At 54.0% G+C, this 26,650-nt stretch overlaps 2 protein-coding genes across 2 annotated transcripts; one reads left to right on the top strand and one right to left on the bottom strand.

Moving 5' to 3' along the window:
- Nucleotides 1-1,802: 1,802 nt before the first annotated feature.
- On the top strand, nt 1,803-10,806 carry TGME49_262400 (lipase; the record flags this gene model as incomplete). The annotated part of the gene is made up of 9 exons (XM_002365301.1): nt 1,803-4,062; nt 4,699-4,868; nt 5,376-5,583; nt 6,034-6,287; nt 6,835-7,149; nt 7,424-7,807; nt 8,178-8,309; nt 8,808-9,031; nt 9,419-10,806. The coding sequence occupies 9 exons, from the start codon at nt 1,803-1,805 to the stop codon at nt 9,702-9,704; spliced, it is 4,233 nt and encodes a 1,410-aa protein (XP_002365342.1). The 3' UTR covers nt 9,705-10,806.
- A 647-nt stretch (nt 10,807-11,453) lies between these two features.
- On the bottom strand, nt 11,454-25,863 carry TGME49_262410 (WD domain, G-beta repeat-containing protein; the record flags this gene model as incomplete). The annotated part of the gene is made up of 17 exons (XM_018781284.1): nt 25,812-25,863; nt 24,648-24,853; nt 24,206-24,340; nt 23,490-23,598; nt 23,063-23,154; nt 22,629-22,696; nt 21,729-22,355; nt 21,137-21,426; nt 19,618-20,333; nt 18,969-19,173; nt 18,341-18,469; nt 14,845-17,647; nt 14,348-14,454; nt 13,636-13,751; nt 13,027-13,169; nt 11,938-12,041; nt 11,454-11,520 (listed from the first exon to the last, which is right to left on the bottom strand). The coding sequence occupies exons 2-17, from the start codon at nt 24,769-24,771 to the stop codon at nt 11,454-11,456; spliced, it is 5,835 nt and encodes a 1,944-aa protein (XP_018637119.1). The 5' UTR covers nt 24,772-24,853; nt 25,812-25,863.
- Nucleotides 25,864-26,650: the final 787 nt, after the last annotated feature.

Genomic DNA, 26,650 nt, shown 5'->3' with positions numbered 1-26,650 from the left:
TAATTCGCAGCGAGGTGCCACAGGACAGTGACAATGGCACAGTCGTTTCAAAGGCCGTGATGCCTCCCCTACACTCGGCAAATATTTATGCGGTGACAGATTAGCAAGTAGATGAATATTCACAATATATTTACTCTCATTTGCAACAACTCATGTGTAACGGCATGGGCGGAGCCATGCGACAGGGCGTCTCCAGAAAGATCCCGTTGCTCTATCAGGATTAAACTAGAAGAAGACTCCTTGTACACGCTACCACAGCAAGATTTCGACAACTACGAACCTCAATCTCCACATATTTGCAACGAATATGCACTTGATGCCCATGTAGACGACGAACCCCCGCGTCGGGGTCAGCGCGTCTGTTCGGTGTCTCACGGTGAGGGATGCAGAGTGCTTCTGAAACGTCATTCGAAGCCCCTGCTCGTTGACAGCGTTCCTGAAAAAGCTCGCTCGTGTACATCTCAGCAAACGAGCCTACAGAAGCTCCCGGTGGCTTTCGTTCCAGCCCCAACCTATCCCGTTGCCGTTAGTGTCTTTCTGCACAGCGGGGTGGACAGTCTCGCGGCTCACTATAAGGGGGCGCGATCACGAGCATGCGGGAAAGGGCAGTGGACTTTTCTTCCGCGGTGTCCGGGAGAGTGGCGGTTTTCGTTACTTTTCCTCCTGGAAAGATCCCCTTTGTCCGTTCGACAACCACCGGTGCTGCCGCTTTTGTGTCGAGGAATGATGACCGACGCGCCATTCTCGCGCTCGCCATCTGAGGCTCTAAACTGTCAGCGACATGGTCGACGCGGTCTGCGTGTCGCATATCGCGTGCACTGTGAGACGCCACACTATTTTGCGTGGTGTGCGTCGCTTTTTCGTTTTCATCATCGATAGTAAGAAACAAACCATCGCAGTTGGAAAAAATGACGTGGAACCGGCGGCACAGGAGGCAGAGGGCTCTCTTTGTTGCGCCTTTCCCTTTTCTGCTCTGATCCCCACCTCTTTCGTGCCGCAGGTTGTCCTTCCGGCGGCGCACAAGGCGCACAGTCGAGAGGCACACTGCTCCCGGTTGAAACGTAGGGCACAGTGAGCATTTTACTCGTGTCCTTGCTGATAGGCAGAACCGGTTTGTGCGTTTCTGTGGCCGCGATTTCTCGACGTCGAGAAGGGGAGTGACACAAAAAACTGGCAGAGAAGCTCGGCTTGACTCCCGCATTGTCTCTGTCGAGACCGTCGCGACGAATCTGTGCGGGATCGTCCCAGGGTTCAGAGGAACAAGACTCCGCCGGCTGGGCCTTCTCGCCTGTGTGTGTTCTTCAGCATTCTTCTCGTCTGACACGGTCCAAGGGTCTTTACCGCTTTGTTTCACGATCTTCGGGGCGTTTTTTCCCTGTAAGAGGCCTAGTGGCTTCACGCGTCGCCAAGACGGGTGGTTCCTCGAACTCCGACCCTGTTTTTCGATTTGTCTTCTGCCCCCTTCGCCTACTCCATTTGAACACACAGTGAACTGGTCAATAAGAGGACAGAAATCACATAGAGGAAGCGAGAGAAGCGCCGGAACGCGCGCAACATCCCGAAAACACGACCACAGGTTTCTTCTGAACGGAGACGGCGTTGGGGGCCTCCGTTGCCCCTGTTCGAGTCGATGGTACCGTTGTTTCCTTTCTCAAGCAAGCAGGAATATGAAAGTACAACCCACATGAAGGCGAGTTCTCGGCGACAGGTGTCGTTTCGCCTCGACCTCGTTGAGCGCGCCGTTTTTTCCCGTTCGGTTTTTCCTCGAACCTCCTGCTCCTCTCCTGCGCGCCTTTGCCACCATGGTGCGGCACTGGCGATCGCCGACTTTTTCGTGGTCTCCCTCCGTTCACTTTCTGCTAACTTCTCTCGCAGTGTTTTTCCTGTTTTCTTTCTTCTCGCCGCGTTTCCTCGATTCATCTGCAGCCACAGTCCAGGATGCTGAAGAGGTGGAGCGAAGGAGGGCGCCTGACAACAGTCCCGGCGTGGAAGCGAGCGATGCGTTGCGGGAAGGCGACAGGAAGCCTTTGAGTTGTGAAGAAGATGGTCGACAACCCTGCACAGTTTCAGACTACCGGGTCGGTTTGACCGACCTCCAGCCTCTCCTGCAACGTGTGCAAGCTCTACCTTCGGGCGTCAACCTCGCCGATGTCTCGGAAGCCGCAACTTGGATTTCCCGACCAAATAGTGGCAGTGGTGGCAACTGCGAAGGAGAGGCAGACTGCGCAGGGGAGAAGACGAGGGCACCGTTCTCTGCGGACACCGTACACGGCTTGACGTTGCCTGGGCCTTCTCAAACGACCTCGACTTTGTCAGAGGAAACTGTAGCACCGGGCAAGGGAACCTTTCAAATGGGCGTGGATCCCTTTTCCACTGTTCACGGGCGCGGACTTTCGAGTGGCTACGACGGCGTCTACCTTTCCAACAGTGGAGAGGACATGTCGATCGAAAGGAGCTTCCCAGATGTTGTCGACGAGCCGGGAACACCGACCTCTCTCCCGCTTCACTGGTTCCACCCCCTGTACCATTTCTATCCTCCGGAAGCGTTCAGAGAAGAAGACTCGCGTTCCACCTCCTCCAAGAGAACCTCGGCTCCGCTCGTTTGGGGTGCGCGCTTCTTGTCGCCCTCTCGCGCAGGTCCTCGGAAGTCCAAGGCTTCTTCAGCCAAGCACGCAGGCGCCGTTCCGGCGTCGGAGACGCGTAGACCTTCCCACGATGAATGGCTAGAGCCGTTAGAAGAAAGGGAAGGCGGGGCGCGTGAAAAGAAACTCAGGTTGTCGCAAAGCGCTGAGAAAACCTCGAGCTCGATCCGCTCCCAGAGTCGCTTCGAGAGCCAGGGAACGTCGCGCAGCTCTGCTGCTGCACATTCGTCTTTGGTGCCTTCTTCGCTCGTTTCCCGCATCCCGTCTGCCTCGCAAGCTCTCCACATGCAGGCTCCTGTTGACTCTTCATCGCTTTCGCATCCCCGGCCTGTCGAGGTGCAAGGCGACTTACCCGCGGCGGTTTCTGAGTCACACGCTGGAGACAAGGCCGAGTCTCCGACTCTCTGTCTGGGGCGGAAGGCTGTTGTTGACTCGCGTTCGAGTCAGTCGCGTTCTGCCTCTGCAGAACCTTCTCCGGAACGGCCCGCGAAAACGCTGTCGGAGCCCGGCTCTCCGGACTTGGCGTCCCAGTCTGTGGTGGCGTCGGACTCCCGCGACGAGTGTACGGGAGGAAACTCTTCCTGTGTGACTTCAACACCTGCAGCGGCCGTGCCGGCTGTTCAGTTGCCAGTTTCTTCGTTCTACCCCGTCGTTTTCCACTCCTCGCAGACACTGGCGGCTGTGACGGAGGTCAGCGACCTGCGGCGCCTCGGAGAAGACCCACTGTTCGATGCAGAGGCTGTGCGACACCAAGAGGTGTGTGGGGGCCTGTTTCAGTGGAAGAGGCCGATGAAGGCCAGCTCCTCTTCGGACCTCGCTTGTGTCTGGGACCGCTTCGCAGATGCGTTTGAGCGGACAATTCCCCCTCGCACGCCTTTGCCTTTTCGTCCTGGCGGCTTCACGTACAGAACCGTCGACACAGTCAGTCGGTGGTATAGCCGAATCAACTCGTCGTCTGTGCCGGAAGTGAAGAGCGAGCAGCACCGCGAGAAGGCCGAGGCCAGTCCTTCGAGCCCAAACCAGGACGCAGAGACCCTAGAGCCTTTGTCCAGCCGCGGCACCATACACAGAAGTGACAGCAGTTCCGAGTCGAGCTTGTCGCACGAGAGCGACGCCGGGGTGGTTGCTGGAAGCCCCCACACGCCGACGCCAGAAAAGGCAAAGGCGGTGCGGCGAACCACGCGATCTGAGAGCCCGACTGGCATTTTGGGTCGAAGCCACGCGTTTCTCAGCAAGGCGAGCCGCCTGATTTCAAAGCGCCTCACCAGCTTCACCTGGGGCCTCGTCCAGCGACTCGTCACAGTGCTGAAAAACCAGCAGCGCGAGGGAGCACTCATGAACTTGGGCAAGGCCATCAACTCGATGCTCGAGAGCGAGGGAGTCACAGACACGAGAGCCATCGAAAGCGCCCTTTTCCTTCGTAAGGCGTCAGAGATGAATGACCGTTCGGGTATTTAAAGGTCGAATCTCAGATAGTTATCATAGGCGAATCCTGGGTGATTCAACCCTCCATAGATCCCCAGCTTTGGATGAAATTTTTCCTCCACACCGCACTACATGCGAGAAACGTTTCCGTTCTCGTACGTGAAGATGCCGATGTGACGGGAAACAACATAGCAAATGCTGAAGCGAACACTGAAAGCGAAGAAGGCAGGAACGTGGAAGGACGTGAGGGTGCGAGGTGTGCAGCAGCCATTTGGTTTTTTAGAGGGCAGCGGGATGCAAGAGCGGCGGGGAGGAGACAGGGACTGAAAAATCAAGAGGGAGACGATGTTCGTCAGTAAACGAGGTGTATATACAAAAGGGAAGAAGAGCGAACGGGGAGGAAACGTCTACACAGCCAAATGTTTTAGATATGATTGACAGTCGTAGCCGTCGAGCAGGGGGAGGGGAGGGGTTGGAGAAACTGAGAGTCCGGTTTTCAGATACTCGGAAAGAAGCGCAGTTGGTGAGGGAAATAGAAATCGCTTCTCTTTCATCGACACTGGTGCTGTCTTGCCGCATGATTTTTTCATCTTTTTCTCTTTTCTCCACGTTTCTCTGCTGTTGCGTATAGCTCTCGGATGCAAGAGCCACCTGCATTACAGCGAACTGTACACGGAGGGATACGACGTCTCGCCAACGGACCCCACCAGTTGGCCAGATTCCCCTTTCTTTGCTTGGCTCATCCAGGACAGAGCCCGAGGCGAGATGCTGCTGCCATCGAACCTTCCTCACCATTTGACTGTAAGTGCCACCGAGATGTTCTCGCGTGTGATGACCTGTGCGGCTGTCTCTAGGTGACTCCGCGTCGAAGCAAATAACATGCATATGTGCGTGTACTTTTTGCCACAGCAGTCGCCTACAAGGTTCTGCCCATGTTGCCTCGCAGAGGCCTGCCTTAGTCGTTTCGATCTTTTCATGCGGCTGTGTGCCACTCCGCGAGCATCTCACAGGGGTCGTTTCTCTATGTCGTGCTAAGGGGCTACGGTCAGGTGTGTGAGTCCGCATAGTCCGCGTCCGACTTCCTGCGCAGACTCCTCTGTCCGGCTTCTGTGACGAATCGGATGTGTACATGTCTACCGCCACCATGTTCGAAAACGATTGCCGTGTTGACGTTCTGGCTCGGCGGGGAGCTTCTGCGTAGACCTGTTTTTTCTCGGGTCTCGATCTCCGGAGCGCTCGGCCCTCACCGTCTCACGTCTTCACCTGTCGTGAACCAACCGCGCGTTTCTCTTGTTGCTGCGGGTGCAGGTCACTGTCTCTCCTCGTTTGCCAGATGACGTGGAGGACAAAGCATCGCGGCTCCGTCTCTACGAAATGTGGCACACCATTTGGTTTCTCATCGCTGAAGTCTCGCGTTCCGACTACGTCTGGCCTTGGGTCAAACACAAAGACGTCAACCAATTCTTTCCGTGGTGGACCGTCACCACCGTCGCACTCCACAGAGTCACAGAGCACCGTGAGTCACAAGCCAACTTTGGGAGTGGAGAACGAGTTGCACCTGTGCTTCTTGCTTTTCGGAAAGCAGTGTGTATAATTACGTCAACGGCAGCAGGAATCTAGGTTTCATTTCTTCTGGGGTGGAGATGGAGGAAAAGAGAAATTCAGACAAGGTTTGGGATTCGAATTTCGCGATTTCTGGGTTCGCTCGGACCTCTCTCAAAGCAAAGTGGAGTGAGAAAATTGAGTGACGGTCGTGTCTCCGTTATTTTGGCCAGGGGCCGTCTCTTTTGTGCCTGCTTCTGTCGCCGGTTGAGCCACTCTGTCGCGTCACCTTTCGTCCACTTCGACTTGACTGCCTCGTGCTCTCGGGGCTTGTTGCTGTTCTCTCTTCTCGTCGGTGCGCATTTGTTCCGCACCACTTCCCGATCGGCGTTGGTTCTGCTTGAGTTCTTCCGTGTTGCCTCAGGTCCGGTCCGATACGCCACGGGAGTGTGGCGGTTCAAGAACATCGATCCAGAGACTCTCGAGGTGATCCCTCAGCCCGATGGAAGCGAGAGCAATCCATTTGAGGTTCTGCCTCCACCTCGGAGTCACTTGGTCGAGATGCAGCCGGGGGACAACCTGGCGACGTCAGGAGGAGATGACCAGAATCCCTGGGGCTTCCTTGCGGAGGGGCTCTACGCCAACATGGCTGCGGCGGAGCAATCTGCTAACTCGCGGGTGAGTTGGAAACGGTGTCGAACTGAGAAAAAGAAACACAATTGAGGAGCGACAGGAATGCAGCGTTTCAGGATCCCTTTTGTCGGTCACCTGCGGGTCCTTGTTAGTTGTGGAGGGGACATTCCGGGCAGAATCAACGCAGAAGCAAACCTGCGCAGGCGGAGAAGGTGGGAAGATCTCTGATGTTTATGGTGGGCTTTTGGGGACGGGAACAGGGGGGAGATAGGGAAGCAAGGGGATGCGTTTGTAGTTTAGATGAAGCAATGTCTCCAGCCATATATATATATATATATGCATAAACTGATGAATACATGCGGTTCTGGTTTCTGGAGGAGGATGTCTGTCACGCATGAGAGACGGATGCACTCATCACGATTTCCCTGGCCTTGCTGCAACCAGGAAGCCGTAGCTATCACCGGAAGCCTTCTTTGTCTGCGTAGAACCAGCTGGCCGTCATTCTTGAGCTTTCTTCCTTGAGTTGCGCGACTTTACGCGCAAGCTTGGACAGCGAACGTCTTCTTTTCTGTTGGTGAATACACATGTTCAGGACGACGAAGACAACGCCGTTAAGCCTAAGACGTTTACGTATCGCGGGAAATCGCTGTCGATCTACCCTGACTTGTGTGGAGAGGACGCGACTTTCTCGTACCTTTACGACGCACCCTTTGCAATGCTTTTCACACCCTCGAATCTACTCGAGCGCATCCGGACGAGACTGCATGGCCGAGAGAGCGACCACCCGCGGTGGCGTCAACCTCGAAGAACTGCCTCGAGAACCTCCAGGCAACGCAAGAGCCGCGAAACCGTTCAGGGAAACCTCGTGGACGCCATATGGATCTTCAAACCGACTACTATGCCGAAGGTAACGAAATCAAACCATGTTGCGTTTCTTCCGCTCATCGTTCGCTTTGAGATGCTGCGCCTCTTTTTCTTGTCGGCTGTTGTGGTCGGTGCCGATCTCGAGGGAAGGACGAGCCCATTGAGGGATGCGCGGACACTGGCGCAGTCAGAAAGCTTCTCGCCCTGGAGCTTCTTGTTTTCTCCTCGCTTGCCTGTGAGGAATTCGCACCTCACTATGTGAGGCAGGAGCTGCTTACGGTTTGCGGTGTAGCTGTTTGACCCTTCTTTTTCTCCAGATGTGGCTGGCGAATCGCATGGCGAAACCGTTCGAGCCGGAGCTGAGCCTGAGCAACCACCCAGAGGCCCTCGTCCACCGAGGGTACGGGCTGCTCTTCCGGACTTCCTATCGGCCTCGAATGGAGCAATTCATTTCTCAGCTCACTTCGCCGCAGCGCCCGTCTTCGCCGCTGTTCCCTTCGTCATCACTCCGTGGTCGAGACGCCATGTGGCTGGCGTATCAACATCGATCGCGCGCTCATCCCTTCACCCTCGTTTTTGCGGGACATTCGCAGGGTGGAGTTGCTGCAGAGATGTCTGCGTTCTTCGTCGCGAAAGCCATGAAAGATGCGATCGACAACGGAACAGTCAGGGTCTACGTTATTGTTTTTGGAACGCCTAGCGTAAGCATCAAAAACGGCTCAGTGCTTCCGTGTCTTCGATGCTTCTAAGCAAGTCCACAGGCGAAGAGACGGTTGACGAAGGCAGGCACATCGCGTGGGTGTGCGCCGAGCTACCGCTATCATTGCGGACATGTCGCTCTCTGCGTTTCCCGACTTTTTCCCAGTTGAAAGTGGACCAATATGCACCCGTAGAGACTAGACGGACAGGCATGTGTGGCGGTGTTTGCGCGGCTGTTTCGGAACGAAGGATTCATTTGCGTGAGGAATACGACCATGCAATTTGGCGGGAGTGAAGCGCGGGATAGGCCTCGAAACGGCGAGATGCCGTCTGCAGTGTTGCTGTTTCTTTTTGCTTCTCCTCTGCATGCAGTGGTGCACACAGAAAATGTACGAGGAATTCCGAGAGACGGGTCTCGTGATTCACGAAGTAGCCTCGAGTGTCGACCCAGTCCCGTTCCTCTTCACCTCCACTGGCTTTGTTGCGGACAGAAAGATGGTGACGGTAAGCGACTTCAGGCAGTGGCTATGGAACGCCAGGTGCCCGTTGTTTCAGGAAAAAGCTAAGCATGACCGCCCCTGTGTGCAGACGTCACAAAGAAGAAAGAGTTCAGATGCCTGTGTTGGTTTCCAGTCCTAAGTTTGGATCGACGGAAGAATGCCGAAGTCTCGATTTTGAACGAGAACACATTCACACAAAGACAGACGAGGTCACGTGGCTTCTGTCTGTCGGAAACGCATGCGGTTTACAGCAGAGACCTCTAGTTTTGTTGAGAGAGAATTTTCGTGATCTCTTCGAAGAGGGCCAGAACCCATTTTGTCTGTCCCTTCAGGCGGATACAGATATATATATATATATATATATATTCATTTTCATGAACTCTGTATATGTTTAGGCAGATACGAGAGAGCACTAGGTTCGTACACACCTCTGGGCTCTTTAGAATTTATTGAAGCTCAGTAAAATGCTTGGCTTTTTCGGTTTGTTTCTTTTTTGTTTCAGCTGAATCTCGAAGACTTATACAAGGTGTCGTTCAGACACCCGTTCCCGTTCGACGGGTCGTTATGGAAGAGTCCCAGGAAAAAGACAGACAAGAAGACCCGGTTGATTAGCGCGACTTTAGGGATCCGACCTCTTCTCGATCCGACACTCAGTTTTACATTGACCCATTCTCACGTATACGCCGCGTCGCTGGGGCTGCTCAGCCAGAGATACCCGCACATCGGGTAGGAAAGATGAAACGAGAAAAAAAATGGGTGCATGAACTGGCACATATATCCCCTATGCTCACTTCCCTGTGCTTCCCTCTGTCATGGCCTTACCGCCGAAGCACTCGAGTGTTGTTGGTGTCAGGAGAAACATTATGTTGAACTCTTTGCCACCAAATCTATTTACGTATTTGTCTATATATTATATGTTGAGCATTTACGTAGCAGCTCCTTTGTTGGACTCGCTTTCACTCTCGTCTTCACGCGGTTGTTCTTAATGTACGGATACGAGTCGTCTGAACGTGGCTCTCGCCTGCGAGGTGCATGCCCTTTCTTGACATGCTCAGTCTCTGGTTTTTCTGCATACCGCTGTGGACTTGCTCGTTTCTGTTTGGAATGGATCAGGTGGGCAAGCTTTCTGGGTTACCCTCTGGTGCCGCCGGAGGTCCAGACAGTGCCATCGCATACTCCAGAAGGAATGCGGGGCCTGCAGGAGGGTCACCGATTGCTGCTTATGGGCGCGGGAGTTGAACCACCCAAGAGCAGTTCTGCTGCGGCGAGAGGACTCAGTTTGCTCAGGTCCTTGCGTCTGCGGAAGCGTTCTCGAGAGCCGGACGAAGGAGAAGAACCCCCGAAGAAGCGCCGGGTCGTCGACAAGACTCTTCCTGAACATGATGCAGATCGGCAGTAGATGGCGTGCGAGACCATCGGGCGCTTGTGTGGTGGGTATATACATGGCGACAGAACGGGGGAGCAAGAGGCTGAAGGCCGAAGGAGCTCTACCGTCTCGTTCCGCCGCCGGTCAACCCACATGATACACATGGCTGCGCATGTACATTGATCGGCTATACACGCGCATAGATGGACTAGGTTCTGAATGGGCATGCGCACGCAGGCACATGCCCATTGTTGTACAGGGGGAGTCAACACAGCTGCGTGGGTCCGTGGTATCCTGTCACGAGCACTTGTATACCCGACGGCAAGTCGCACTGTATCGAGAATAACGTTGTAGAGACATGGTCCTCGGCATCGTCTTCGTTATAGAGAGAGTCATCACTGTAGCATCTGATGTGCCACACAGCGTTTAGGTTCCTTTTTGCGGATCGTAGTGTCTCCGCGTGCTTGTTTGCCTATATGGATACGATCGCGTCCTGTGACAGTGAGCAGTGTGGCGAGCCTCGGTCTCTCCGCCTCTTGTGTGTGATATGGGGCGCAAGAAAGAACGCAGTGGCCGAGCACGAGAGGCGACAGAACGAGGGGACCACGCAAGCACTGTAGAAAGAACACCAAGAAAGCAGGAGAGAGGGTGCGACAGAACAGGGAAACTTTTTGCTTTAGGTATTTTCCACGAGTGTGTGTCAATTGTGTATGTCGTTTGTCATCCGCGCGCGGCCTGCCAGGCTTGCCGACGGAAACGAGTCCAGCAAGAAACGCAGAGACAGTTTTCGCTGTGGACGGACTTTCGGATCACGGGTTCGCGGCTGTCAACTGTCGCGCGCTCGGTGCTTCACGCAGCCGGTGAATGCCCATTTCCGTCGTTTTGGTTTTTCATGCGTTTCTTTCTGCGCGCTTCTCGACGGTCGCATGGACTGCGCCGTGTAGACGTCTGAGGAAGTCGGTTTTTCTTGTGAATCAGGTACTTAGATTTAATTGACAAACGGTAAAAAAGGCTGCGTGTGTGAGTGTCGTGTTCGTGGAGAGACAGCGTCCAAAAAGCTGAGTTGTCCAGCCGACGCGGCACATTATGTTTGCTGTTTTTGAAACTTGAAAATGAAATCTTTTACGAGAACAGACCTTTTGGGATCGTGTGCTTCGAGATCCATGTACCGGAAGTTAAACGCGCGCTATGCTCACGTGAGATGCATAAGCAAGGACTTGACGAACTTCGCGCAAGGAAATGTGCACCGACAAGAACTGATATAGACACCAAGGAACGGGAGGACACTGCTTCCCTTGTTTTTCCTCAGTCGCACATGGAAAAAGTTCATCCACACGCACAGCCAGGGGAGGAAACGATGTACCTCGTCTTTTCGCAGGACCTAGACGCGAAGTCAGACAGGCAGACGCTTCCGTTTCCACTCCTCGTTTATTCGCGAATTTTTGAACTCTACACAAGCCACTCAGCCGCCCACACTACCGATCTTCCTCCCCATATGCATATATATATATATATATATATATATATATATATAATACATACGTACATATTCATTTTTCCATAAAAAACATATAGATTAGCCAGCGTGTAAACCTATTTATTCATCCGAACGAATATCATACATATATATATATATATATATATATATATATATTGGAATGCGTCTTTCCCTTTGCTCCCGCTGCTCCTTGTGCTTTGCAAATGCATGTACATTTGGGTCTTCTAATGAGGGCGGGAGACGAGAATGGCAAACTGGAGAGAGAAGGAAGCTGTCGAATATCCTCATTGGATGTTGCAAGCGGGTTCCCGGTCGCCTTCCCCGGGTCGATCCATGGATGCGAACAAATGCCTGTGGCAGAGAGAGAGAGAGAAAACGACACGAACCGAGTCCCGCGTCAAGCAAAAGCAAAAAAAAGACCAGGCACCAGGAAAGGAGCAGCAATACCCAGACAGATGCTAAAATGCTCAAAACAAAACCGCCGATCAAACCTCCGCTTCACGGAGTGACGAGGTGGAGTGAAGCTGTCATGGGCAAAGCCATACGCGAGGGTCTTGCACTCAGGAACTGAGAATTCAGATTACCTCGATTCTCTCTGATGGTGTGGTAAAGGTACCCAAGTGGGGAGGATCAGTTCATATACACAAGCGAACGCCCGCAGCGACCAGCCTCAAAACAAGTATGAAAACGAGGAGAAAGAAAGGAGAACGGTTGGTGCAGGAGAGGCAGCGCGAGTTTAATCAGACACGGTCACGAGACAAAACCCACCGGAGGATTCCCGGACGAAATGTGGTAAAGAGACTTCGCGCCGCAGCATTTTCCTCGTCCATCAAATCCTGATTCGACCTCAGAACCTTTTCCGCTGCCTCGTCCTGAAAAAAACAGAAACGAAATTCCATAGATGAGTCGCTCGGCGCACTACCGCTGTATACCATGTGTGGTTGATTCTCTGCTAGAGTAAAGATAGGTTCTGAGATACTCAAAATCCATTCGGTGTGAATGTTCGACATGCGGTCAGGACGTCAGGCTCATGCGGAGAGAAATGGTCGAACATGCGCCTTGCTTTCACAGACTGGGCATCGACTCAACGTCGCCGAAAACAGCTCGTCACAGCTGATAGTCAAAACGCGTTTCTCTCTCTGCACACCCGTGAATGTCTCCGACCATACGCCAGTCAAACGCAGCACCGTGGCCAGTTGCCCCCTTTTCCTCGATGTCTGAGTGTGCTGGCCTTCCTATCTCCTTCTCCGTCGTTACGTTTCCCTCTCATTCGCTCTCTCACACAATGACTCAGTGTCCCTGTCTCCATCGATTGTCTCCCTCAGGCACTCGCTCTCGCGAGCCCTTTCACTGTATCTTTCTGTCTCTCATTTCTCTCATTCTCTCTTTTTAACTCGAGTGACTCCTCCGGACCGCAGTCAGGCGACGCCGAAACGAAACAGATTGGCAAAGGACAAGCTACACCCTGGACTCACACGCCAGACCATGGTCATAACTATGCCATCTGTTGAAACGACAGAGCTGCGATCGCAGACAGATGCATGCGCAGCGATTTTACGGAAGCGCCAGGCGCAGCGCTTCTGTGGAGGCGTCTTGGAAACAATCAAAAGCACTGACTTCCTGACATCTCAAAACGGTCTTTGGATCGACGGACGCGCGGGCATCAGCCTCGATTCCTGTCGGACGAGCCTCGCGTTCTGCCTCCCCAGAGGTGTTGGGAGTCACAGCCTGCGACAGGGCGTTGGGTCCGAAAGACGAACACCGAGTCGCAAGTCTCAGTGTGCATGGAGGTTTCTGTTGGAGACTAACGAGCGCTTCTTCGCTGCGTGAAACGGACAGGTGGGGACGAGGACATACCAGAACAAACGGCGAGTCCCCCTCAGGAGTCCAGATTTTGATAAAATCGTCGATGCCGCTAGTCGCGATGCAGGAGCCGTGCGGATGCACCGCCACGCAGTTGACGTGACTCTCATGGCCTCGCAGAATGTTGACAACCTCGCCTGAACGGCAAATCAACGCAGACACCAGACGTCCGTTCGGGCATCGCTGGCACTCGATAACGCGGCGCCCGGCAGCTTTTTACTCTATCCCTACACAGTGAAAAGGTCGACGCCAACTGGGCACCGCTTCTCGTTTTGCCGATGTTCCTCCAGTCGTCGCCTGCTCGCGAACAGGCGGAGGTGCTCTTCGAACAGTAGAGGCACACTCGGGACGAGACGAAGACAGAGAAAACGCGAACGCAAAAAAAACGATAGCGGGGAGGAGAGATGCGCGAAACCTGAGTGGACGCAGTGAAAGAGGAGAGCAATCGACGCACACAGTAGGAACGACGGCAAGTCTAGGCAAATAGCACCTGCACGAAATGCTCGACACCAGTGGAGACAAGAATGCGAGAAGGCTTAAACAAAAGCAACGAGATGAGTGGTACATCTGGGGAAAGGAAAGCAGCAGATGAAAACGCCGTACCATCACACATTCGCCATGCTAAAACCGAGGCATCATCACTGCCTGCCAGGACGTGGTTGGTCCCCCAAAACGCAACTTCCTTGATGTCCGTAGCGGCGTTGCAGTGACCGACGAACCTGGAAGAAAGCGAACGCCGTTGACACGGCAAGGAAGAAAATGACACAAACGCAAGGAAGCAAATGGTGAACAGAAACGGCAAAGGAAGAGGGCTCCAACAGAGCACCAGCGGAAGCTGCCATCCCCCCTACACACGACCGAGGCAGAAGTCCACGACTCGACCCTGCCACTGGAAAGAAACAGCAGACAATTTCGATAAGCCATGATTATACTTGGTTTCACTGCGAGCGCGGTAAAACACAGAATGCTGCTTGCCGTCACTCTCGCTTTCCTTGCGCGTCTGAATGATTGTTCACCTTTGTCGCTGTGGACGCAGGCACATGCTCATACTGCTTAAACGAGACCGAATACGGGAGGAGAGGGGTTTGAAGTTTGAAGGCTTGATTAACTACGCCTGGCGGATAGTATCACACCCTTTACTTGTTTTCTTATTCGCAAATACGACTTAGATTCAAAGCGTTACTGCATGCACGTGCAATGTTCTCCTTTACTTCAATATACATATAAAACATATATATATATATATATATATATATAAACCGGAATGCTTGCTACAGGTAGACCTTGTTGGATGTTTCCCGCGTGTTGTTCGCACCGGCCGATATGAGGCGTCGGCATCCAGTTGGCGTTCAGGATATATTGCTCAGCCTGGCGTGCAGTCCGAAAAGGAAGGCGCCAGGGTCCGGGAGCGGCGCCGACATCCTGAGAGTCGCAGGAACGCCCGCAACGAGAGAAGACGATGCAGAAAAAGCCAGTGGTGGTAGAAGAGGCGTGAGGCTAACCCAAACGACAACAAGCATGTTGACGACAAGGAAGAAAAATATGCAGTGCAAGAAGGAGGGAAAGAACTGAAGAGCTGGTCGCAGAAAGAAGACAATGGCAAGTGACACGCGCTGCCGCGACGATGCTGGCCTGACTCCGAGAAGCCACGATAGTCTCCCAGGATCCGGAAAAAAACAAGGAAAACGAGAAAGAGATGAATGTCAAAACCGCTTGCATGTCAAAACCTCTTGCATGTCGAAACCGCCTGCACCAACCTGAGAAAGAGACTCTGAAAGGCCACAACGGAGAGCGACGAAGAAACCGACTCACATGCATGGAGTCGACGTCCGGCCAGACGTCATCGTCGCTGTCATCCCAGAAATACCGACGACGCGGGGCGTCGGAAACGTTTTCTTCTTCGCCAAAGCTCGGCCACGAACTGTCTGACGATGAAGATCCAAATTCCTCAAGATCATCATCGCTGTCGTGACTGTCCTGTGCATCATCTCGCAAGCTTGCAGCTTCACCTCCCGCGCTGCCGTCTGATTCACTGCTGCGACTTCCACCTCCATCTCTTCCTGGTTCTCTCCGTCTTTCTCTTATAGCCTGTGACATGGAGACACGGCGTTCTGCTCTCATGTCCCCCTCAGGATCTGCAGGACTCAACTCCTCTCCGCCAGGCCCTGTCGCTGCTGTCTCTTCCGCGCAAGCCCTTGTCCTTGTTTCCTCCTCACGAGGCTCTGTTTCTGGCGTCTCCTCACGAGGCTCTGTTTCTGCGGTTGGCTCCTCTCCGCAACGCCCTGCTTGGGATCCAGCTGCGGCGTCTGCGACTCCGCTTGACCTGCCGACAACGGTGAGCGCCGCCTCAGGTTCCGCGCCTTCTGACTGGCCAGGCCGTCGCTCAGCGGCTTCGCGTCTCTGCGGCGCGTTGGCTGCCTGCGCGTCGGAGTCTTCAGAAGAGTCTGATCCACCGTCCGGTCCGCTCTGCGCGTCTTCGCCGGTCGAGCAGAGGAGACAGTACTCGTCTAAGGCGACATCTGAGTTGTAGGCGTCGATGTCGAAGCGGCTCTCGCCGTCCGACGAAGACTCGCTGAAGCTCACTGGTTCGTCAAGCGCGTCCAGAGCGGAACGTGAGAAACGCCGTCCCAGGAAGGCTCCAGCGGGGCGGCGAACGCCCCCGCCAGGCCCTGCGTTTTCAGGGTGTGAAGCGCCTTCATTCCGCTTCTGCGCAACTGTAAATGACCCTCTATCAAAGGCGGCAGATGAAGACGCAGACGACGAAGACGCAGAGGATGAAGACGAAGAAGAGGAAAAGGAGGAAAAAGAAGTAGACGAAGAAGAAGCTGTCGAGGAGAAGGACGATGCAGACGAAGAAGTGGAAGAAGAGAAAGACGAAAAAGAAGAAGATGAAGAGCCACTGCGTAGGCGTTTCGACTTCCGGTGTGAGCTTGGTCTGGGCTCTCGCTTGACATCTTTGTCGGCCGTTTGCTGCTTCAGGTTGACACTTGCAGTTGAGGTTGCACCCGCTGTTGCTCCACAGTTGGACGATGCCGAGAGTGGCGAATCCTGAGGAGAGAAGCGTGACGCCTGGCGCTTGTTTCGTCCTTGTCTCCTCAACATGTCTGCTTTGTCAATTCCTGACCTCTCGTTTCCATGGCACTCGTCTTCGACATTCTCGAAGTCGCCGCTTGCCTCTCTGGCTTCCTTCCGACCTAACTGACCTGCCCCATGCCCTGTCGAGCGCCTGCCTGTGCTGCCGAGATCTCTGTTTTCTTCATCTCCCTTCCATGCCTCGAGCTCACTTGTCGCTTCGTCGCCTTCTTCCTCCTCGCCTTCTTCGATACGTCTCGGATGCTCCTTCCTTTCCATCAGCCACGCACGGCATTTGCTGCGAATCAGCCTCCTCAAGAATGAAAGCGACGGCCAGCCTTGCCATCGTGGAATTCGACAGCGATAGGAAAATCCGACGGCTGGGTGCAACCAGAGAGGCCGCGTCGCCTCCTCGGAATGCTCCAGATAAACGAATGCCAACGACAGCAAACTTTCCATGTCCTTCTCGCACTGCTTCACCCGCAGATCTCGCTTTTCGCTCTTCGAACACGATTCCAAAGAGGACGGTGGTGGCGAAGGGCGCGTCGGGGAAGGACGCGAAGAAGACGACGCAGAAGAAGAGGAAGCAGATGCAGACGTAGAACATGAAGATGAGGCAGAGGTAGAACAAAGAGAAGAAGAGGTCGCGGATGAAGAAGAGGTGGAGGTACCACAAGGAGAAGACGAGGCTGAGGTAGCGCAGGGAGACGTAGAGGCAGAGGTGGAACAAAGAGAAGATGTAGAGGTAGAACAAGGAGAAGAAGAAGCAGAGAGAGCGCAGGGAGAAGAAGAGGAAGAAGGCGGTGAGTGACGGAGGGTCTGGTGCATGGAAGGATCCTTGCAAGAGACGTCATCTCCATTGTTGCTCCCGAGACAGATCATGAGACCAGACTGGAGAGGCGGTCTCTTCACGGTTGTCTCGGAGAAGCGAGTGTCGAGTCCGCGAGCTTTCATCCGATCTGTGTCTTCGTCGTTCGTTGTTTCTGACACTGGAGAGGCAAGGGATGTACCCTGAGTCCTCTCTTCGTGGTTGGGACGTGACGGTTCATACAGGGCTTTGGGTTTGTCTGTATCTCCGCCAGAACGGCAGTTTGATCCTTCCTCGCCTCCGCTGCGCTCCTGTGACTCCGCACCGTCCATCCGGCCAACAGCTGCTGAAGAAGTCGATCGTGCGTCTCCAGTCTGGCCCTCGTCGCTGGCAGGTGCTGTCGCAGCATCGTGCAGCAACGACGAAGGAGCGGATGACGAGGGAGCAGAAGAACAAGAGGCTGAGGCGGACCAAGACGACGACGTTGTGGGTGGCAAGGCGCTGATTTCCCTCGTCTCTTCATCGGGACCTGTCCGTGTTTCTGAGTTCCTCTCATCGCCGCGTCGTTCCTGGTTCTGCGTCGCATCGCCCGTTGCCTCAGCCGCACGGCTGTCTCGCTCAGTGGAAGGCGAACGACGAAAGTACCGCGGACTGTTGAGCGGCGAAGGGCAAAGACACCCTGGGAAAGGTCGAATCCCTGAGCCGCCATAGAGCTGCGAAACGCGACGGCTGCGGCTAAGAAGAGAAAAACAACACAGAGCGGATGTGCGACAATGAGGATAAAAGCAAGACACTACGAACATTTGCGGACATCCGAAGACTGCATGCAGGTTACCGCTCGAACGCCTCGCGGACGCGCGGCTTTCCGGAGACTGGGGTCGGGTGCCCACGGCTGTCTCCCCAGTGGCGACTGCTCGTCTGCTGAGATCCACATCGTCGGTCTGTTATCAGGCGCATGCAGCGACGGAACAGTCACACTCTGCCACCGCGATCTATGCAGACAGCGAACGTTATTTCTCGAATTAACAGATGCACAAATCCAAGACACACTCCCTGATAGAGCTCGAGACAGCAGCTCTTCGAAGAAAACGACTCAAAGCCATTTCTTCCTACGGACTCCGCCCTATTGCCCAACAGCGGCTTCCTGTCCGGTCGTGTGAAAGTAACTGCCGATTCACTTCCATATACGCACGGCCACCAGAAACATTCCTCGCATGCCTGTGGATATGGTCATATTAATATACATATATATATATATATATATACATAGATATATACATCTATACATATACATATTATATATATATATATATATGCATACACATATAAGGAAAGAAGTATATCGAAGGAAAACCGCATGCCGAGAACTGGAGGAGCTTTGCGATCCCAGAAACGGGGTGAGAGATTCGAGTGCGTCGGTGCGCTTACCACAGCTCCTTGCTGATTTCTTTCATGACTCGTGCAAAATCAGGAATTTCTGGAAACCGTCGCGCGCAATTTCGAGCCACCCGAAAGGCCGCAATGGGTCGGCGGGAAAGGCGCAGCGCCTGGATTCGCCTAATAGACGAGAACACCACAAAGGAGAAGAACGATGTCTCAAGACGGGTGGAGGGAAACGACGAAGCTCACAGTGTACAGCTTCTCCATACACTTGTTATCGTGAGGTCCTGCGCTCGTTCACAAACATCTACCAGTGCTTGTCAAGAATCAGGCAAAAACCAGCCACACACAAAGGGGGAAAGGACCCGGACTGCCGGAGGACGGAAATGCACCGGGTACGCGAGGCGCGACGCTAACAAGACGGCAAAGAAGTTGCCATCCTTGAAGTGGAGACGCGAAAGCACCGAGAGTCTCTGAGATGCAGCGTGAGACGCGCGGCGAGAACCGAGCGTCGGAGACGCCTCGGCAAGCAGAGGGAAGACGCGTCGAACGCCAAGAAGACCAGAACAGGAGTCCAGTACCCCACACAAGACTGGCAATACATCCAAATCACGAACTCCCCAAACAACGAGAGACCCACACAGAGCGAAGAGCAGAAATGAGCATGGCTACTCACCGGTAGAGAGGTTTCGGATTCTCCGACGCCAAGCATGCAGCCTCGATTGCATCCAGTTCTGCGGCGAGGCCGTCGCCTCTGGCTGCCCTCTTGATGAAGCCCAGAGCCCGGTTGCACAACAAGGGGACTCGCAACTCTGCCTGCGTCGCTTCGTTCAGCGCTTGAGTCAGAACCACAATGGCTTGTGTGTACTTCGCATCCCGCACTGAGAAGAGAATAGAAATAACGGCTTAACGCTCCAGAAAAGCCTGGCACTGAGGCACACCGACACCGTACACATCGCGGAAGTCCTCAACGTGAACTGTGCCGTCGTACTGAATGAACTTCCATAGTTGGAAAGGAAAGCGAGACACCGGACTCCTCGCCGACGGCACTCGTACAGAGATGCGAGCGTATTTGCGGGGACATCACCATGAAGCACAAAAAGGAGGCGGTCGTAGTATTCGAAGTTTGAAGACAGACACAGCCATACCCACAGTCACTTTGGAGCTTTTTCTGTCGAGATCCCGTCCGCCCCAGAAAGCCAACTCCTTCAGCCGAGGCCGAAACAACTTCCTTCACCAATCGAGCACCCCCATGCAGCGCGTCCGCGTTTGAGTGTATCACGCGACTTTTCCTTCCTTCCTGCATGCATGCTTCCTCTACTTACGAAGTTGGTTGGCGTGTGCCTGCATCTCCTTGATCTTCTCAGTGGGGGTCGAAGAGTGCGAAGCTTGCTCCCAGTTCTCCTTCGGCAAGAAGCCGACGGAGGCGTAGCGAGACTTGACGCGAGCTTGGTATTTTCCATCTCCTGCGACAGAGGCCCCAGGGACTCCAACGGGTGAAGTCATGTCGCTCACGCCTTCACTCTCTGCCTCGGCTCGACTGAACGACAGGGCGGAGGGATGTGTCTCTCCTCTGTCGGGAGGACGCTCCCTTTGCATGCCGGGCTCTCGAGAAGACGGAGACGAAGACGCAGCGCCCACGAGAGTGCGAGAGATGTCGCCAGAGATTAACTGCCCTTGAAGAGGCTCGCGAGTAGTCGCCGAGACGGAGGCGAGAGAAGCCGCCCGTGTGCCGCGTGAGCCTCCGGAGAACGCAGCCGAAGAAGACGGAGACGAAGACGAAGAAGACGGAGGCGAGGAGCCAGAAGCAAGAGAAGAGGACGCAGAAGACGAAGAGGAGGACTGCCGATTCGCATCGTCGCTGCATCTCGCTTCTCGTCTCCGTCTTCTTCTGCGAGAGCCGGAGGCGCTTCGTACGCAGGTCCACTCGTAGGAGGGCGGTAAGCGAGAAGCGAGCGTCGAGGTGGAAGAACGAAAAGGAAATACATAAACCTGCTCGCCGCTGTATGTTGCGCCGAGGAGGCGCCCGTCAGGCGACCAACTGAAGAAGCGGAGACACCCGGAAAAAAACCAGTATCAAACAAGCAAAGCGATTACGGCTTGCGGCAGGAAACAGAATACGAGCGTCGGGAGCGACACAGCGCCGCTCGAGAGCGGCGACAGCAGAATGGAAAACGGGGAGGAGGCAGAAACGACATGAGCTGTCACCTCCGTCATCGAGGACAGACGGAAGCGACGCGCAAGGAAAGGATGTCATAAAATACGCCCAACGGCAGTGACTTCAGAGGACAGATTCGTCGCTTTTTTTTGAATAACCAGACGATTTCGGTGCCATGCCCAAGCGTTCACATATGCCTCGCTTCCGCCCAAAGATCTATCGTTTCTCCTCGGACCGTTCGTTTTCGCTCTGTACCTTCTTTTACATGCATGACTCGACAACAGCAATCGGCCGCCTTCCCCTCTGATGTTTTGTTCCTTTTTCCTTCTTCTGAAAATGCTTCTTCTGTGACTTGACGCCAGCCTCCCTCCTCGCACTCCAAGCCCCCTGTCCTCCGGCGTTGTCTCTCCTTCTCCCTCTCTCCCCCGCGCTTCTCGACCTCGTTTCAGGCTTTGTTCGTATTCCGTCCTCCATGCTGGTCTCCCTTTCTCCCGACGGTCCCCGCGAGCCGTCGCATGGCGCGTTCGGCCTCGACGTTCGCACCCACTGTTCCAACTGCACTTCATACGGCGACCATGAACGAGGAAGGGCAAATGCACGAACCGCTGCGGGCTCAGTTGCTGCGATATGCGCGAAGGCCTTCGAGCTCTGAGTCACGCGTTTCCGGCTTCCCCGCGGCTGCTCACCTGAGATGTGTGACGGTGAGAAGCCTCGAAAACCGTCTTTCCCAGTGCGGATCAAACTCGAACGGAACCCCCCAGAGAGTAGAAGGCAGATAAACGTCGCAAGGCATGACATGTCGGATATCCTGTCTCCTTCGTCTTCTTTCCTCAAAGTCATCTTCGGCAGGCTCCGACCTCCCTAGGCCGTCACTGCTCAACGACAGCATGCGCCGGTCGTAGACGCGAATGAGAGGGTCGTTTGCCGCAACAGCGATGTACTCCGGCTGCATCGGATTGATAGCAACAGCCTTGATCTGAAGGCGCGAGAGACAGCAATGGAGGAGCTGTGACACGGCACAGGTAAACGACGCACCGAGACATAACGCGGCCAGACAAAGCGAACAACCAACGTTCAGTACAGAGAACTACAACGCCTCCCGGTGTTCAGCCCAGAAGACATCGACGGCTCCAGTGACACAGGCGAACTCTGGAGCTCCACTGTTGGTGCGCCTCGGTCAGAATCGACCTCCAAACTTGGGTGGAGCCTCAAGTACTGAAGTAGCGAATTCACAGATATCGCAGATTTCGTAGCATGAGAACGGCCGTCTCTTCTCACCTGAGGCGCACCACGGGGGCCGCCTTTCCGGGCGAACTGCATCTCATAGTACGCCTCGCGCAACAGTCGTCTGTCCTTGGTGAGAATGGATCTGTGATCGCGAAGATCCATCCTTCTATCCAACAACGACAGTCCCCAGCCACCGTCCTCTCCGGCTTCATATCTCCCTCGGTTCGCGCCACACACCACATTCGCGCGGATCTCGCTGTCGCGCGGTCTCCGGCATCTTCTCGCTCTTTCAGGCGAAGCGTCGGATCCCGAGGAAGGCGACGCGCTCTCGCGCCTAGTCCTGGCGAGCGGGAACCGCAACCGGACGGACACAGAGGACGACAAACGGCCTCTCTCCCTCGTTTCTGGAAATGCGAGAACGACTGAAGAGGGAGAGGAAGAAGACAAAGACGAAGAAGAGGCAGAAGAGGCAGAATAAGACGATGAAGCAGAGGAAGAAGAGGCAGAAGAAGCAGAGGAAGACAATGAAGCAGAGGAAGACAATGAAGCAGAGGAAGACGATGAAGCAGAGGAAGACGATGAAGCAGAGGAAGAGGCGATTCGAGGAGGGGTGAAGGTCATCCGGACGGAAGGCCTTGCATCCCGAGGGCGCTCGCGCGGATGCAGACTGATGAGGATCTGTACATGGGCAAGCGGAAAACTATCGGCAGGCATGGACGGAGGGGAAAACAAGAGATGCCAGCATCTGGCGAAAACGCAGCCAGTCGTCGAAGAAAAAGTGGACAGCCCTAGGAGCGAGGCGGAACCACAGGAACTGGAGACAATGTCGCTGAAAAGGAGAGAAAAAGTCGTGAAGACTGACGAGTCACATGTCACGATTGCAAGCGAAACCTGGAAGGAACGATCGAACTTGAAGACGAACAACGAACGGTCAAACTGTGCGCAACTCACATTGGAGGCTTGGACTCCGCCAGGGGTGCAGGAGTGGAGAGCGCGCTTGTCATACTGGCGAACGGTCCCTGCGAGATGCGTCCACCCAACAGATGCGCCATATGACATGAAAATAAAAAGATCTCATCATCTTTTCAAGGACCTGTGTGTCCGGTCGGAGGTCCCTGTTGGAGTCGCAGTTCCCCCCGCTCCCCGAGCACGGACGTTGTTTGCCTGTAGGAGTTCCCGTATATCTCCGTTGTCAAGTTTTGTTGATGCACCTCTGTGCTCCTCCTCCTTCTGCTCCCTGCATTCTCGTATTTGCATCTTTCTTCTTGCCTTCGTTTCTGGGCAGGACGAGACGGTTCAGTCTACGCGGCGGAGAACAGCAATTTTAAAGAACTGGGTTGTCCGTCTCTCGAGCATGCTGGCGTTTTCGTTTTTTTTGTGCTCACCGTCCTCGGAAGCGGTCCACCAGAGATTCTGGGAACCGTGAGGAAGCGTCGCTAGATGTTTCACTCTGCCGGAATGGCAGTAACAAACGAAGCTGCAAAGGAAAGAAAAGCAACGCGGAAACGCTTCGAGAGTCGACCGGAGGACGTCAGGATCCACAGCACACGGTTAGCGAAGGTACACAAGCTGCTGGCGAGCGTGGAAGCCAAGCAGGTGGAGACAGCAAGTAAACGACGTCACGGGAGCGGGCGTCTTGCAGAGATGGGCGACACAGCGACCCGTTCGCGTGAGAAGAAGGAAATGAGAAAAGATGAGGCAATGAAGGAACTTCAGACGGTGTTTATGCCGTGAGCGCAGTCAAAGCGAGTGTGGACGGGCAAAAGAAAGAGAAGTTCTAAAGATACGAGGAAGCAGGAAACCGCTTCCTACCTTGCATTTCCTTCGCGAATCGAACAGAGGCGAACCTCGCGGTCCATCGCTCCCGTGGCGACATGTGTGTCACTCAGAAAACCAACGCCGAATATATTCAGCGAGTGACCTGCGAACACCCAGCCAATCTCCTCACCTCGAGGAATGAGGAAACTCAGTAAAAAGACTTACGAATATGCACGGCTGCGAAGTGATAACGCTGTCCATACACCGTGGTTCATGCCAGCAGCGAAACGTCACTGTGGTTTCTCATAACAGGTCGTAAACCCCCCATAACGTGTGACAAACCATATCAATCTCTGTGTCAAGACTTATATGCATAAATTAGCAAAATCCTATATATATATATATATATATCCTATATATATATAGGAAGTACTGTTGTAAATGGCAACGACTTACATTTGTAAGTAGTAAAAGTGAGAGATGGAGCGACAGACAGAGAGGCATATATATATATATATATATATATATATATATAGACTGATAGATAGATAGATATAGGCGGTGATGGATGACGATTTATTCGCATCTACACACGGATATGCATGCCTTTCGGGAAAGAATTGAAAAACCTGCATCAGTCAAGTCTGAGACGCTGGACGGCAGGCTGCGTTCCAGGACGCAGCTAAAAAGGGGAGAAGAACGGAAAGCGAGAGAGAATCAAGGAAACGAGAGCCCCTGCAGAACAGGAGAAAAAGCTCCTCAACGATTACCAGAATTGATGATTGTAGTCGGGGAATCTTTTTCGGAGTGAAGGTCCCAAATGAGGCACTGGCGGTCGTCGCTCACAGAGGCGAGAAGGCGGCCTTCCTCGTGCCATGCCAGCCGATTGACACAACCTGCGTGACCTAAAAAGAGAAAACAATCGAAAACTCACCTCACCCCACATCGACTACCTCAAGCAGGACTTTGCCAATGAAACCTGCACATGCAGAGCACCCGCATATAAATAAACAGATATATATATATATATATATATGTATATATATATATATAAAGGTATCTCGGCGTGTTTCTGATGTACAAAGACTAATCGATATACAGAGAAACACGAGAGACGCTGCGGCACACCGCTGTCAACTGAATCCTCGGCCAACGCAGTTATCATTTCAGGCCAGCGAAGACGAGATACCAGGTGTGAACTTCTGCAGCTACCTTCTAGCTTCCGTCGGTCGGTAAGCCGAGAAAGAAACGCTTCGGACTGAGAGGGGCGGGAGAATGAGCTGAGTCGGCCATGCTTCTTGGCGTCGCGACTCAGCGACAAAAGGTTCTTTTCCATTTTCGCGACTTGGCTATCTCTCCGACACTCTGTACAGGCGGTCGCGGCCCTCCGCTCCTCTGCTTCCCTCGTGTGGGGAAAGCTGAGAGGGCAGAGAAAACAGAAAAGTGAGAAAACGTCGAAAATTTGAGATCCACTACATGCAGAAGACAGCCGGCGCAGCGACAGAGTCTCGCGGCTCTCGTGTGGTAAGGAGGACCGCCGATGAGGAAGAGGCGTGGATTGCTCAAGGAGGCTAAAACAGGAAGACAATGAGGAGGGAGAAAGCTTCTTTCCTCCAACAAAAGAAAGGCCAAGTTTCAGTCTCCCCGGAGCGGGTCTTTGCGTGATGGGAGGAAGCTGATGGAGAGAGACGAGAAGAAAGACCGGAGAAAAGGAGTTGCCAGAGAGAAGCCAAAGGCGCGGGGAACACAATTCATGAGGAGTCACGGAGCAGATGAGAAGCGAGGAAGACACGACAGGAAGAAGACAGGAAAGCGGACTCGAGTAATGCGAGGAACCATCCGACGAAGAGGAGATGCAAAATCAGCATAGAGGAGGGACTTGCTGGTGTGTTCCACACGAGGAATGGCTGAAGAAGGAAATTGCACATATGGTGAAACATGCACACTTTCCGCGGGATTTTTTTCCTCGGTCTTCAGCAGTTCTGATGGTCTATGACGTTCCAAACATCACCGTTAAGTCTGCGTTTTTCCTCACGCGCCTTGCCTGACCAAGAGTCACACTTCTTCTGTGCCGCCATCTCGAAGAGAGGAGCACACGGCAACGAAGAAGCAGAGACGCCTCTTCAAGTATGGTCAAACGGAAGCAAGACACGCACAAAAAGGGATGAATGCTGCGCTGTTTCGCAGCAGACGTGCAATCTGGAAGAACGGTGAAGTGCCAAGAGTCCCTGCTTTCCAGAGACTTGACTTCTCCCCCGGTCCTCTGAACCTCCAGGACTGCCAAGATTTCCAGCACACCGGGAAGAAATGCGTCACGCGTGTCTGTATCCACAAAATCGGCAACAGAGAGAGGCAGCCCAGCTACGGTCGTCTCACCTGTAGATCTGGTACGCGTGCTCGCGGCTTTCAGACGTTGACGGCGAGGAAAGATACGCACGGTCGTTTACAACTTTTTTGCCTCCAATCGTGGCAGCAGGATGGTCCGGGTCTTCAGGGGCATCTCTCACAGCGAGCAACGCTGGTGGTAGAGTCAGAAGGATGACAGGATTTTGTCTTGGCGCGAGGTCGCCGGAAATAGCGAAAACGCTCCCCGTCGAAGTCACCTTATCCCTCTTTTTCTGTCAAGGCACCCGACTATTAGCCGCCGAGGCAGAGACTCCGTCCGGGTCAACTACGCTTGTCCGACCCCCCTTTTTCTCTCGAGTATCGCGACTCGCGGCTGTCCTGCTCTCAACGATCCCAGAACCACAGTTTTCGGAGAACAGTTTCATGGCCTTTCGGGCACAGATGCCGACTTGCTCTTAGCTGTAGTCACAGAAAAAAAGGCAGAAGACGGCCGAAACGCCAGCACATCCTTACTTACGGTGAGTTACGCTCTGGGGATCGGCGATTTCGACAAGCGCCGGGCAGTTGCGGCCTCTTCCCGTGGCAGACGGGGGTGTGTCAATCGGACATTCCATCACAAGGACAACGCGAAAAAGCGACCTCAACATAAACCGGGACGTACCGGATTCATTGACACGCAAGGATCTGCGCCTTCTCTTCTCATTCTGTACCATCTCTGCCTTTGAGGGAACGGTGTTTTCTACACATCGTCGGACATGTTGCACACTGGTGCGGATCTGCACACCCCCGGCGATATCTGCTAAACTGTTGAGCTGTACGCTTGTGTGCCGCAGACGAGAACAGCCGACCCTGTGTCACGAAGCAACGGG

The sequence above is a fragment of the Toxoplasma gondii genome, chromosome VIIb (assembly GCF_000006565.2).
Source record: "Toxoplasma gondii ME49 chromosome VIIb, whole genome shotgun sequence".
NCBI lineage: Eukaryota > Apicomplexa > Conoidasida > Eucoccidiorida > Sarcocystidae > Toxoplasma > Toxoplasma gondii.
Note: the sequence above shows the minus strand (reverse complement) of the source record. Positions and strands in the feature narration are given on the sequence as shown.